The sequence below is a fragment of the Mustela putorius genome, unplaced genomic scaffold, assembly GCF_011764305.1.
Source record: "Mustela putorius furo isolate JIRA1106 unplaced genomic scaffold, ASM1176430v1.1 tig00000487_pilon_pilon_pilon, whole genome shotgun sequence".
Lineage (NCBI taxonomy): Eukaryota > Metazoa > Chordata > Mammalia > Carnivora > Mustelidae > Mustela > Mustela putorius.
This window is the reverse complement of record NW_025421399.1, coordinates 2,966,587-2,978,740: the sequence shown is the minus strand read 5'-3', so window position 1 is coordinate 2,978,740 and position 12,154 is coordinate 2,966,587. Positions and strand designations below refer to the sequence as shown.

At 43.0% G+C, this 12,154-nt stretch overlaps 2 protein-coding genes across 3 annotated transcripts in view; one reads left to right on the top strand and one right to left on the bottom strand.

Moving 5' to 3' along the window:
* The window catches only part of DBF4B (DBF4 zinc finger B), a 45,265-nt gene extending 44,663 nt beyond the window's left edge, over positions 1–602 (bottom strand). The window contains 2 exon segments of the mRNA XM_013045996.2: positions 67–277; positions 475–602. The gene's annotated coding sequence lies outside the window, so the exon portion shown is untranslated.
* Positions 603–616: 14 nt separating this feature from the next.
* Positions 617–11,575, top strand: CCDC43 (coiled-coil domain containing 43). Of its 2 annotated transcripts, XM_004772520.3 has the most exons (5): positions 617–898; positions 4,438–4,525; positions 6,378–6,513; positions 7,838–7,896; positions 9,968–11,575. In XM_004772520.3, the coding sequence occupies exons 1-5, from the start codon at positions 617–619 to the stop codon at positions 10,153–10,155; spliced, it is 753 nt and encodes a 250-aa protein (XP_004772577.1). In that variant the 3' UTR covers positions 10,156–11,575. The 2 variants fall into 2 exon arrangements, with proteins under 2 accessions (XP_004772577.1, XP_004772578.1); XM_004772521.3 differs by lacking the exon at positions 7,838–7,896.
* Positions 11,576–12,154: the final 579 nt, after the last annotated feature.

The window sequence follows — 12,154 nt, the reverse complement described above, 5'->3', positions numbered from 1 at the left end:
GGCTCCTCAGAAACAGACAAGCGTTTTAAGTGTTGAATGAATGAGTGAAAAATGACTTGAGGTTACCTGATCATTTATTGAGCACCTACTATGTCCGATACTACTTGCTAAATGCACAGAAGCAACCGCAGCACATTGCAGATGTCTTAACACAGGCTGCAGGGAACCGGGGAAGGTTCTCTGGAGCTTGAGCTTTGAAACGGACGGAACTTGGAAAGGCGAATGTGGTGCTCGTTGATAGAGACGGTGGGCATCCGGGACAGTCAGCCGGTTCCCTCTGGAAAGCCGTGTGGGAGAGGGCGACTTAGTACCTGTCCCACCAGGGCGCGGGGAAGGGCAATTCCGCGAGGTGGGACGAAGTGCCGGAATCTAAGCTGAGTTCCAATCCTGTTTAGTTAGTAACTGCGTGACTTGAGCCAAGTTACCGAACCTCTCTGAACCAACTGTAAAAAAGAGTCTGTTAAGAATACTCACCTGCCAGCGTTCCTGAGAGATGACGTAACCGCGCGCACTCCAGCAGGCTCTCTATTTAGAAGGTGCAAAATGCCCAGACCCACCACTGCAGGTGGATTGGCTCGCCGCCCCACGCGCCAGGTCGTGGGTTCTCCTTCGGAGCATGCGCAGTGGGCCCGCGGCGCGACCCGTCAGGCACTGCGGTAGGCGCCCTGGAGGCTGGCAGGACCCTGACCCCAAGATGGCGGCGCCCAGCGAAGTGGCTGCGGCTGCCTCCGGAGAAGGCGATGGCGTGAGTACCGCCTTTGGGTCCTGGCTGGATGGACGGTTGGAGGCGCTGGGAGTGGACCGAGCCGTTTACGGCGCCTACATCCTGGGTGTCCTGCAGGAAGAGGAGGAAGAAGAGAGGCTGGACGCTCTGCAGGGTATCCTTTCTGCTTTCTTGGTGAGAAGCCCGGCCACGTTCCTTTAGCTTTCTGGCGGCCCCTGTCAGTACTTCGTACCCCCTTTCCCGTACCTGGTGTCCCAGACAATTAGTGGTATCACCTGGGAGAGGAATATTTTGAGCTCTTGGCCGCGGGAGAAGGGGATTACTCACCAACCAGGGTTTGGGGATGTCAGGAGGTTGCAGGTGCATAGAGAAGAATGGTTTTCCCTTATTCCTTGGGGACATGGCTGTCTCGGATGCTTGTGTGTGAGCTGGCTGAGTGTTCTTCCGAAGGCGCTGAAATGTCTAAATGAGAGTTTTATCATAAACGCCTAACGACCAATTTCATTCCCATCCATTGGCAGTGTTCAGAGAGGGGAATAAAGTGCTCCGGGATGTCTGTGCTCTTTAGGAGGCAGTGCCCAGGGCTGTCCCATGACAAAAAAAGCCTGCAGGAAGTACCCTCTCGGTTCCAATTTTGGAGGTAAGAGTCCAAAAAAGGTAAGTTGGCAGTAAAACTCTAGGTATAGGTCTAGGCCTAGGCGGGAACTGAAGCAAATACTGTGCTTGATCTTTTATAGTATTTAGAAATGCAGTAATCGCGGTTTTTGCTGGGGGAAGTGGCATATAAAGTCAGAATTTTAAAGAAGAGAGATAAACTTGGTACCCAGCTGCTTAGAAGGAGATTCAAGAATTCAGAAATGTGTCTTTTAATCTATGTTTAGGTGGTAAATTACCAGGCTGTCCACTTTTCCAACCTGATCATTCTGCTGCCTTCATCTGTGGTTACACTTACTTGGTGGAAACACCGTTCAATGATTGGGCAGATGGTTGAAATATAATACTGGTGCAGCTGTCCCAGGTCCTTCTGGCTATGTCCCCCTTTTAGTCCCAAAGCCTGCTCTGGTGAGATTGACCTATAAACGGGAAAGCTTTAACAAAGCTTGTGATGCAGCTCATGTGTTCAGTGAGATAGAACGCTATGGAGTAAACTCTTTTCCTGGATGCTGACATTGCAGATTGGTGGGGCAGGGGGAAAGAGGGAGGGTGAGACAAGCAATTTAAGTTAGTTTTTATTTCCAGCTTGGAAATTTCTAAAGACTCCATGAAAAAGAAGTTGAAATAAGTTGGGTACCCACTGGTACTAGCTCCTTGACTTGTTCTTTTCCTGTGTCATTATTTAGGACTGCATGTCGCTGATAAAGGCAGGCATGAATTTGCTTAGACTATTAAGTTTCTTGGTAGAAAAGAGAAAAGTTATCTAGAACCAGATTTGGCTCTTTATATCTGCTTCTTGTTTACGTGAACTATAGTAGACAGACTTATTTCCCTCCCGCTCTGCCGATTCACACACTATGCTTAATTTTTCTCTTGGTTTTCCCACCCCTTCTGTATAGGAAATGGCTTTGGGAAGAATTGGCCAGGAATTATATGATGAGGCAGGGTTCATGACACAACTGAGAAACAACTTTACAGATCAGCAAGGCCAATGAATGTGGTATATATCAAACACGTTATTCATAATGCTACTTACTTTCTTTCGGTCAGTATGAAAGCTGCTGTTTTACCAAATCCCTTTCCAGAAAAAAACAAAAGGCATAGCCAGATCGATCACCAGATGGGGCTAGGATTCAATATTAGGAATTAAGAAATTGTCAACAACAATTTGAGTGAAGATTCAAGAACAGTGTATCTTGTCAGGAGCAAATAACAGTTAATCAAAGCTTTTTATTATCCTTTTTTTACTCCTTCCAGTAGCATTTTTGTTGACTGATTGATTGATTTGAGTTTTTATTGATAGGTTACTCTCTGCCAAGCACTGCCCTAAGTGCTTGGGATACCTCGGGGAACAAAACAGAAATCCCTGCCCTGATGGGGGGACATTCTAGCAGAGAAAAACTTAATCAGTAAATTATATAGTACTTTATGATAAGTACTATAATGATAAGTGCTAGGAAAAAAGGAACATACTTTAAGAAGATCAGGAGTGGAATGGGGGAGTGAGTTTTCAATTTTAAGTAGGATTATTACATTAATTGGGATATTACATTTTATGGCTGCTATTTCTATACCAGCTTTCTAAATTTGTCAGTGTCGTGAGAGCCAGGGCTGTTTCTGATTCATCTCTTATCACTCATCTTAGTGCCTTCAACATGGCAGGCACCATGTGGGTGAATAAATGAACAAATGGATGGATGAAGGCTTTTGGTCTAGGTGAAGCCTGGGAGAATAAACCACCTTGTCCTCCAAGAGCACCCTTTCTCTTTTGCTCCTCTCTCCCTTTCCCTTTCATTTCGTCTTCTTTTGCTTTTCTTGCTGGGGGGGTCTATGAACTAAAGAAACTGGGCTAGAGAAGTTCTGCATGTTTGTCATTTGTGCTTAAAGGACGCAGGGGAGAGAATGAAATCCTTTGTTGGGTACAAAATAAGGAAATCCAAAATACGGCTTCACCTGGCTGGTCATTTTGTAGAGCATGCAATGCTTGATCTCAGGGTTAGTTGTGTGTTCGAGTCCCACATTGGGTATAGAGATTACTTAAAAAAAAAAAAAAAGTATGTGTTCTACACCTTCCTACTGTCTTTGAGAGATGGTATCCTATAATGGTTGAGAACATGGGCTTGGAGGTAGACTGCTTGGGTTCAAATCCTGTTTAATCCATTTGTGTGTGTGTGTTTTACTTGTATGACCTTGGGCAAGTTACTTAACCTCTGTACCTTGGTTTTATCATCTATAAATTGAGAGTAGCAATAGCCCTTACATCTTGGGATTGTTTTAAGAATGAAAAGTTCTTAGGTAAAGTATTGAGAACAGTGCCTGGCACCTGAGCCAACAACTCATTTTGAGGATAGAGTATGAAGACGATAAGGTAGCTGTAATGAAGATGGAGGGAAATGCTCGGATTGATTGACATGCCTTTTCTTCGCCAAGCAGGGTAGGGGTTTTTCACACATTCTCATTCATCCTCACTAAAATCCTGACAAGATGTGAAGCTCAGAAAGTTAAGAAACTCGTTCATAGATCGGGGCTTGACTTCATCGGACACTGAAGCCAACATCCTTTTGTTCTACTGTGCTAAGGAGGAGGATTGGTAAACATGCAGAATATGTCTGCTTGTGTGAAATGGACAGAGGGATGGTTAGATAGGAGACAGCTCCTCATTTATCAGCTAAAGTGGTGGGGTCCCCAAGGTCGTGGATATGTTCCAGCATCAAAGTTGATAAACCCTGGAAAATGTACTGAGTTGAATCTGTCAGCCAAGGAAGATTTCACAGAGGAGAGTTTTAACTCCGGCAACAGGTTTTTGCTCCAAAAGCATGAGGAAAACTGTTCTAAGTTACTGTGAATCCTTTCCTTTGGTGCTTGGCAGGACGGAGCGGGTGCTTTTGACCTAGCAGGTGTAGATTCTGAGACTCGCCGGATTACTTCTGAGCCTCAAAAAAGGCTCTCAAACCTTCCCCATGAACTCCTCATCACCAGAGGGAGAGCCGTGCCCTGTGCATGGGCTTTGTTCAGGCTGAGGGCTCTCAGGAAATTAATTGGTCTACCTTTTCAACTAGGAAGAAGATTCGCTTCTTAACATCTGCAAGGAGATTGTGGAACGATGGTCGGAAAGTCAGAATGTCGTCACCAAAGTGAAAAAAGAAGGTAGAGTTGGGAGTTTTTGCCCGTCTAACCGCCAGTACCTATTCCAGCAACCTTTCCTATACAGCTGTTAGCAAGAGGATTTTGAGTTTTCTCCATTTCCTACTCATTTTGCCCAAGATAATTTGAACTGGTAAACACCTGGCAGCTTCCATGAGCTTTTTAACTGAACGTTGGTTTCCTTTTCCCCTTCTCCAGTTACCCACCTCATTGGACCACAGTCCCCTTCATTCTGGCTTTCACTTTTCCTTCTTTTCATCCTCTTTCCACTACTCCTTGTAGATTTTCATGGCAGGGCTTGCGGCCAACTAAATATTCCCTCCTCCTGTCTTTTCTGTACTTTCATTTCATAACAGTTGTGATTGATGTTTTGCTTAATTCAGCTAAATGTGTCACCCCTTAAAATGAAAGAGAAGTGTGTTAATACAGCCATTAGAATGACAGATTAACTGCAGAAAACTCAAATTGTAAAAGCCAGACTTAAAGCAATTCTAAACTATCTACACATTGGTTCTCAGTCTTGGCTTTCCATTAGTACCACTTTATACAGTTTAAAACACATCAGGGGTGCCTGAGTGGCTCAGTGGGTTAAAGCCTCTGCCTTCGGCTCAGGTCATGATCCCAGGGTCCTGGAATCGAGCCCCACATCTGGCTCTCTGCTCCGCGGGGAGCCTGCTTCCTCCTCTCTCTCTCTGCCTGCCTCTCTGCCTACTTGTGATTTCTATCTGCCACATAAATAAAATCTAAAAAAAAATAATAATAATCATAATAAAACAAAACAAAACAAAAAAAACCACACACATCAGTGCCGGAGCCATACCATGGACCAGTTATAGAAACATCTTTGAGGGGTGGGGCCCACATATTGTTTGTTTTTTTAAAGATATTTATTTATTTATTAGAGAGAGATGGAGAGAGAAATATGAGCAGAGGATGGGGCAGAGGGAGAAGCAGGCTCCCAGCTGAACAGGGAGCCTGAGTGGGGCCTGATTTCAGGACCCTGGGATCATGATCCAAGCCAAAGGCAGAGGCTTAACCGACTGAGCCATCGAGGCATTCGTTTGTTTGTTTGTTTTAAAGCTCACATGGATGATTCTAATGTCACTCCAGGCATAAAAACCACTACTGGGCACTGTTGCCTCCTTTCTTTGAGAATGGTTAACTTAGTAGTTGATTTTATTTTATTTTTATTTATTTTTTAAAAGATTTATTTATTTATTTATTTGACAGAGATCGACAGAGTCGGTTAAGCATCTGCCTTCGGCTCAGGTCATGATCCCAGGGTCTTGGGATGGAGCCCCGCATTGGGCTCCCTGCTCAGTGGAGAACCTCCTTATCCCTCTCCCACTCCCCATGCTTATGTTCCCTCTCTCGCTATCTCTCTCTCTCAAATAAATAAAATCCTAAAAAATAATAATAATTTATGAATTTCACCTGGCATAATCATCACTATGAAAAGGACCAGCATAAGTTGATTTTAGATTCCTTCTTAGGTTTCTGGGTTAAGAGGAGAGAAAGTTGCATGCTTGAAGCTGAATTTCCTATGATTCTAATGTAGAGCTTGTCAATTTTTTTTTTTTTTGTCCCTTAAAGCATCAGAACTTCAATTTATAAAACAGGTAAAAGCAGGGCTGCTCTGATCGGAGATGGATACAAGACCTAAAGCCTAGCCTGCGTGGCCTTTCCTTGCCTTTCTCATTGGCCCCCAAGGCACCTCCTTTGAAGCCTAGGGCCCTGAAGAGTCAGCAGATGCTGCTGTCTTTCCTGCACACTATTTGGGTGGACTAGTGGTTCGGTGAGCTTGTTCTCTCTCACATACAACCCTGTTGTCCCTCCCTTCCCTCCCCCCTCCCAGATGAAGTACAGGCCATTGCCACCCTAATTGAGAAGCAGGCACAGATTGTGGTGAAGCCCAGGATGGTGTCCGAAGAGGAGAAGCAGAGAAAAGCCGCCCTTCTGGCCCAGTATGCTGATGTGACAGATGAGGAAGAATATCCTTTTCGGAATCTTGGGACCAGTCCCTGAGGCTTGAGAGCGACGTGTTTGCTGGTTTACAGTGAGCTTTGAGAAGTTACTAATCTCCCCCTGTAGTGTAATTTTTCCCTCTAAAATGGCTCTGATCTGTGGCCCTTCATGGGTGTGAGGAGTGACATTGGGAGAGTTGATAATAGACTTAACATTTTTCACCACATAATCCGTATGTTCCTGAAAACTGTGGTGTAAAAAAAAAAAAAAAAAAAAAGCCTTAATAATGGACCACTTGTATTTTCAGAAGCTTAAGATAGAGCTGTCATTCTTTATATTCGTCTAATACCTTTCTGTCCAGTACAGTATCCTTCATATAATCTATCTTTCTATGCTTTTCCCAGTTGAGAAGGAAACCATGACGGTTAGAGATGCCTGTGTGATCAGAGACATACATAGCTTTAGTGGCAAAACAGGGACTAGAATATGGATATTTTTGGATGAAGGATTCCCAAATTTGGAGCAGTTTTGTTTGAATTTTTTATTTTTTTATTTTTTAATATTCTAGTGACCACATAATTGAAAGTGAGACTGAATCCCCAGCCAACACAGAAGAAGTCTGGAATTTGGAGGCCTGTGCAAAAGGCACTTGCTACTGACCGGGACAGGCTTGGTTGCCTGTGAGTTTGAACTTGTTTAGGAGATGCTGAGCTTATGGCCTGATTGAATGGGGCGTGTGGAGCCTGATATAGGGGACCTCATACCAGAAATGTTAGCTGTCTTATCACAAGTGTAGGAATTAGCTCCTAGGCTCTTTGGGGCCAGCTTGTCTTCTGGTTTCTCCTAACTTTTTTTCTTGCCAGGGTCAGCAGAGCTATGGTTCCAGTAGTTCTTTCTTGGGCTAGAAAAGAACATTTTAAGCAGTGGTGGTTCTGGAGAACTTGTTAAACCTCAGATGGCTGGGCCCCGCTCCCCAGTGTCTGATTTAGTACGTCGAGGGTGGGGCCCAAGAAGGTGCTTTTCTAACAAGTTCCCAGGGAGTTCCAGGACCCATACTTTGAGAAACACTGTTTTAGAAGTCCTCTTGCCATCCCCTGGCATTGCCAGATAATGTGGAAGCCCACACAGACCAGGCAGTTTCTTTTCATCTCCGGGAGATAAGGATCTCCCAGTAGCTCTGAACAGTCTTGAGATTCCTGAAGATGACCGGGCTGGGCTTACCCCTGCCACTCTGACGGTGTTTTTCTTCAGCATGCTTTCCCTGCCCATCACTTCACCGACTGTCTTCTGATGCTGGGTTGGGATGTGCTAGCCTTTGCTTTCCATCCGACTTTCCTTAACGACGCTCACCGAAGCAGATGAGAAGGATGACTCATGTGCCTCCACAGTGAACATTGGTTCTGATAAATGTATCCTTCTCTTTGTCCATCCCCAAGTGTTTCTCCACTGAGCACTCTTGAGGAACAGTTTTCATCTTGCTGTCTTTGAGGGGGGATCCTTTTACCAACAGGATCTTGTTTTGGGCCAGCATTTTAAGGATAACCATTAATAGTCAATTTAACGAGAACTTTTCCCAAAGAAATCGTGTTAACATCTACTGTGAAGGGAGGAAGGATTTCTTTTTTTTTTAAAGATTTTATTTATTTGACAGAGATCACAGGTAGGCAGAGAGGGCAGGCAGAGAGAGAGAGAAGAGGAAGCAGGCTCCCTGCTGAGCAGAGAGCCCGATGTGGGACTCGATCCCAGGACCCTGGGATCATGACCTGAGCCGAAGGCAGTGGCTTAACCCACTGAGCCACCCAGGCGCCCCGGAGGAAGGATTTCTTAAGGGAGGATTTCTAAGGGAAAATAAGAATCTATACTCCCTGTGTATAGTGCTGGGTTTCCCAGAAGCAGAAGCAAGTTGAATAATACTGAAATTTTGACTTTGTCTTCAGAGAGTGTATAATTATTTGGAAAGAGAACACAAACAGTAAATACTTTTAAACTAAAATTATGGACAGATGGAAGTAAGTGCTGAGGAGAGAGAGTCCCTACCAATAGACACTTATGAGAAGATGCTTCATTTATTTATTTTTTTAAGAGTTTATTTATTTATTTATTTGAGAGTGAGGGAGAACACAAGTAGGGGAAAGGGGCAGAGGGGGAGGGAGAGAGAATTTCAAGTAGACTTCCCATTGAGTGCAGAGCCTGATGCAAGGGTTGCTCTCAGGGCCCTGAGATCATGACCTGAGCTAAAACCAAGAGTTAGACACTTAACTGGCTGAGCTACCCAGGTGCCCTGAGAAGCTTCTAAATGTAGAAATCCACCTTCTTAGGGGCTCAGTTGGTTAAGTATCTGCCTTCAGCTCAGGTCGTGATCTCGGTCCTAGGATTGAGCCCTGCATTGGACTCTGTGCTCATCAAGGAGTCCTTTTCCCTCTCCCTTTGCCTCTCCCCCTGCTTTTGCAAGGTTGCACTCTCTCTCGCAAATAAATAAAAAAAATCTTTAAAAAAGAAAAAAATCCACCTTCTTAAAGATGAAAAGTATGGTGGGTTATCCAAGAAGGGGAGGTTATGTCAGTGGGACTTATTTTATTTTTATTTTATTTTAAGATTTTATTTATTTATTTGACAGAGAGAGATCACAAGTAGACAGAGAGGCAGGCAGAGAGAGAGAGAGAGAGAGGGAAGCAGGCTCCCTGCCGAGCAGAGAGCCCGATGCGGGACTCGATCCCAGGACCCTGAGATCATGACCTGAGCCGAAGGCAGCGGCTTAACCCACTGAGCCACCCAGGCGCCCAGGGGGACTTATTTTAAACACCAAAGCAAAAAGAGTTGTTTTAAGAGTGGGAGGTTGTTTTTTTTAGTAATCTCTATACCTGTTGTGGGGCTAGAACCCGTGACCCCAAGATCAAGTCATATGCTCTTTTGACTGAGCCAGCCAGGCCCTCCCAGGCTGTGTTTTTAAAGTCCTAAATGGAGGGTAAAGTTTTTGGCTAGTTATTTTCTAACTGGTTAAACTTATTTCATATCTTCTATAAATTCAGAGTTTGTGGTTATTAGAACATGTTTTTTACTTAAGCTTCAGTGGTCTAGGAAAAAAAAGCAAATTGATAAAGTTTAGTAAGGTTACACACTTATTTAACTCTTTCCAAGCATTTTAATAGTGCCAAGCACATAAAATTTTTGCCAGTTACATTAATACTCTATTCACTAAAACTAGCCTAGATACTCCCAACAATATTCTGCCATGATCTAAGTACTTATTCTGGAATGAAACTTCATTTTCTTAAAATATTTTAATATTCAAATTTAGAGAAGTCTGAGATTTTTATTCTGAGGGTTAGTTTTAAACCTTTGTAATGATAGTTTCAGTGTATCCCATGAGACCAAAGATAAATTGCCATAAGGACTTTTTTTTAAAGACTAGGCATATGTGGAGAGAGAATAAAGACAGTAGACTGTGACGTGTACCCTAATCCCTTAACTCACCTGTAGCTCTGTTCCGAAACACCAATGTGGAAGATGTCCTCAATGCCCGAAAACTGGAGCGAGACTCACTTCGGGATGAGTCCCAAAGGAAGAAGGAACAGGACAAGCTGCAGAGGGAGAGGGACAAACTAGCCAAGCAGGAGCGCAAGGAGAAGGAAAAGAAAAGGACACAAAGAGGAGAGCGGAAGCGATAACCTTGGTCCACTCTATTCTTTCTCCTCATGAACTTGATCAAAGGGAGAAGCGATTGTGCACATGTGTAATAAGAGAAATGAGAGAACATTGCAGAGTGGTTTCCCAAGGCATTTCCCTTTTGTTTACACAGTCAAAAGGAAAATCACAAACACTTCTAATTACAAAATGTGCCATGTCTCTGTGGTGTGGGTAATCAGATTATTGTAGTTGATGTCTGTACCAAAGATCTGGAATGGGGGCAACTTTTATATTTTAATACTGAAATCCTGGCTCCTTTTGGCCACTTTAAAAGTCTTCCCTCACCTAGGATAAATAGCAGAAATATTCAGAAAGCTGACTGTTACGGTTTTCATCCTGAAGGAGCAGAATCATGACCACTCCTTTTCTGATATGAAATGTGGGAGCGTAAAGTACTTTGAGAATAGTACTTACCTCTTAATGTATTGTTTTATGGATGAAATAGAAAGCTTATGAAGAGCCCTACCTGGATCCAGATATTATGTTAACATGGCAACAAACTGAAAACAGAAGAGATGATGTGGTAGATGTTTAGATTTGAGATTTTAAGTTTCAGCCGATAGGAGGAAAGAAGTATCTTTTTATGTAGAGATAGTTACCTATTTTTCCTCATCCAGGCTGTGATTTTGAAGGATGTGTATTGGATGAAAGGATATCATTGTTAGCTAGATTCATTTTTTATAATCATGAGCCCTCTTGGGTGTTAGTAGAGATTTTAATCCTGATCTGCCGTAAAACATGAGTATAAGGATGTGTAATTACAGGCTGAAAGAAACTGCAGGAACCATGCGTCTAAGGAAGAAACACTGGAAATCTCTGCTAATACAAAGATGTTTGAGAGTGTACATTGTGGGTGCTCAACAAATTTATTTAATGAGTGAGTGGAAAAACCTGGGAGAGTCACAAGTGAGCAGGAACTCTCCATTTGTACTTTTGTCACAAGCCACATTCAGTTGTAAATAAATCCTTTCTCTACTTCTGGCAGCGGACTGTCAAGAAGCCTGAAGGGAGCAATCTCCCTGACAAGACAGAAAATAGGTATTTTATACCTGAGGTTGGCAAACTACTGCAGCCAAGGAAATTTGGCTCCGTTTGTTTTTGTATGGTGCAAGTCAGCAATAGGTTTTGTATTTTTAAAGGGTTGTAAAAGAAGGAATATGTGACAGACCCCTCTTTGTGGCCTGTAAAACTTAAAATATTTACTGTCTGGCCCTTAAGGGAAAATGTTTGCCAACCTGTTTTATACCATTAACTAAGAGGTTAACAAATTTTTACCTTTGTGTAGAGGGTAAAAAGCTTGGTTAAGGAAAAGATGTGTCACCTCTATACACTCCTATAATCGTGGCATTGCATTTTAAAAAAAGTAACCATCTTTTAAAAAAAATAAACTATTTAAATCACTGTTTTCTGATTTATTTTGATTCCTTCCAGCTATCCATGGAAATGAATTGTGCGAACACTTCAGAATGTGTTGAATTTTGCTTTAGATTTTTATGAGCCCAATATGACCTATTAAGTAAAACGTCTTCCTAGAATCAAATTCTCTGCCTCAGTTCTGTGAGGCTGGGTATTGGGAGATCAGAAAGATTACTTTGTAATTGGGACAAGTATTGGAAGTCGGTAAATTGGCTTTGAAGTCCTTGCAAGTACTTCTGGAGTCTTAGTCCTCTATGGCAGTAGCAATAATAGGCTGTGGCTACAGATAGCATATGAGAGAGCCTATTTTATTAACCCTTATTTTGGATTTTTGGTTTATTTTCACCTTGATTTTGGTCTCTGAAGCAGAGCCAGGTTATATCTATGGACCCCTGAAGGGTACTTGTTTTAGTCCAACAGTAGCCAGTTCTTCTGGGACTCTATACAGTTAGGTGTATACTTGAACTAATGTTTATTTTATTTTTTTTTGACAGATACAGAGATCACAAGCAGGCAGAGAGGGGGAAGAAGTCCCTGCTTAGCAGAAAGCCCGATAGGGGTCTT

What these genes read in the sequence shown, in the direction of transcription:
- CCDC43 (XM_004772520.3), top strand. Translation starts at nt 617, where the DNA reads ATGCGCAGTGGGCCCGCGGCGCGACCCGTCAGGCACTGCGGTAGGCGC. An exon ending in GATGTGACAGATGAGGAAGA is followed by an intron (nt 6,514 to 7,837) that starts ATATCCTTTTCG and finishes AACGACGCTCAC; the next exon opens with CGAAGCAGATGAGAAGGATG. An exon ending in GAACATTGGTTCTGATAAAT is followed by an intron (nt 7,897 to 9,967) that starts GTATCCTTCTCT and finishes ACTCACCTGTAG; the next exon opens with CTCTGTTCCGAAACACCAAT.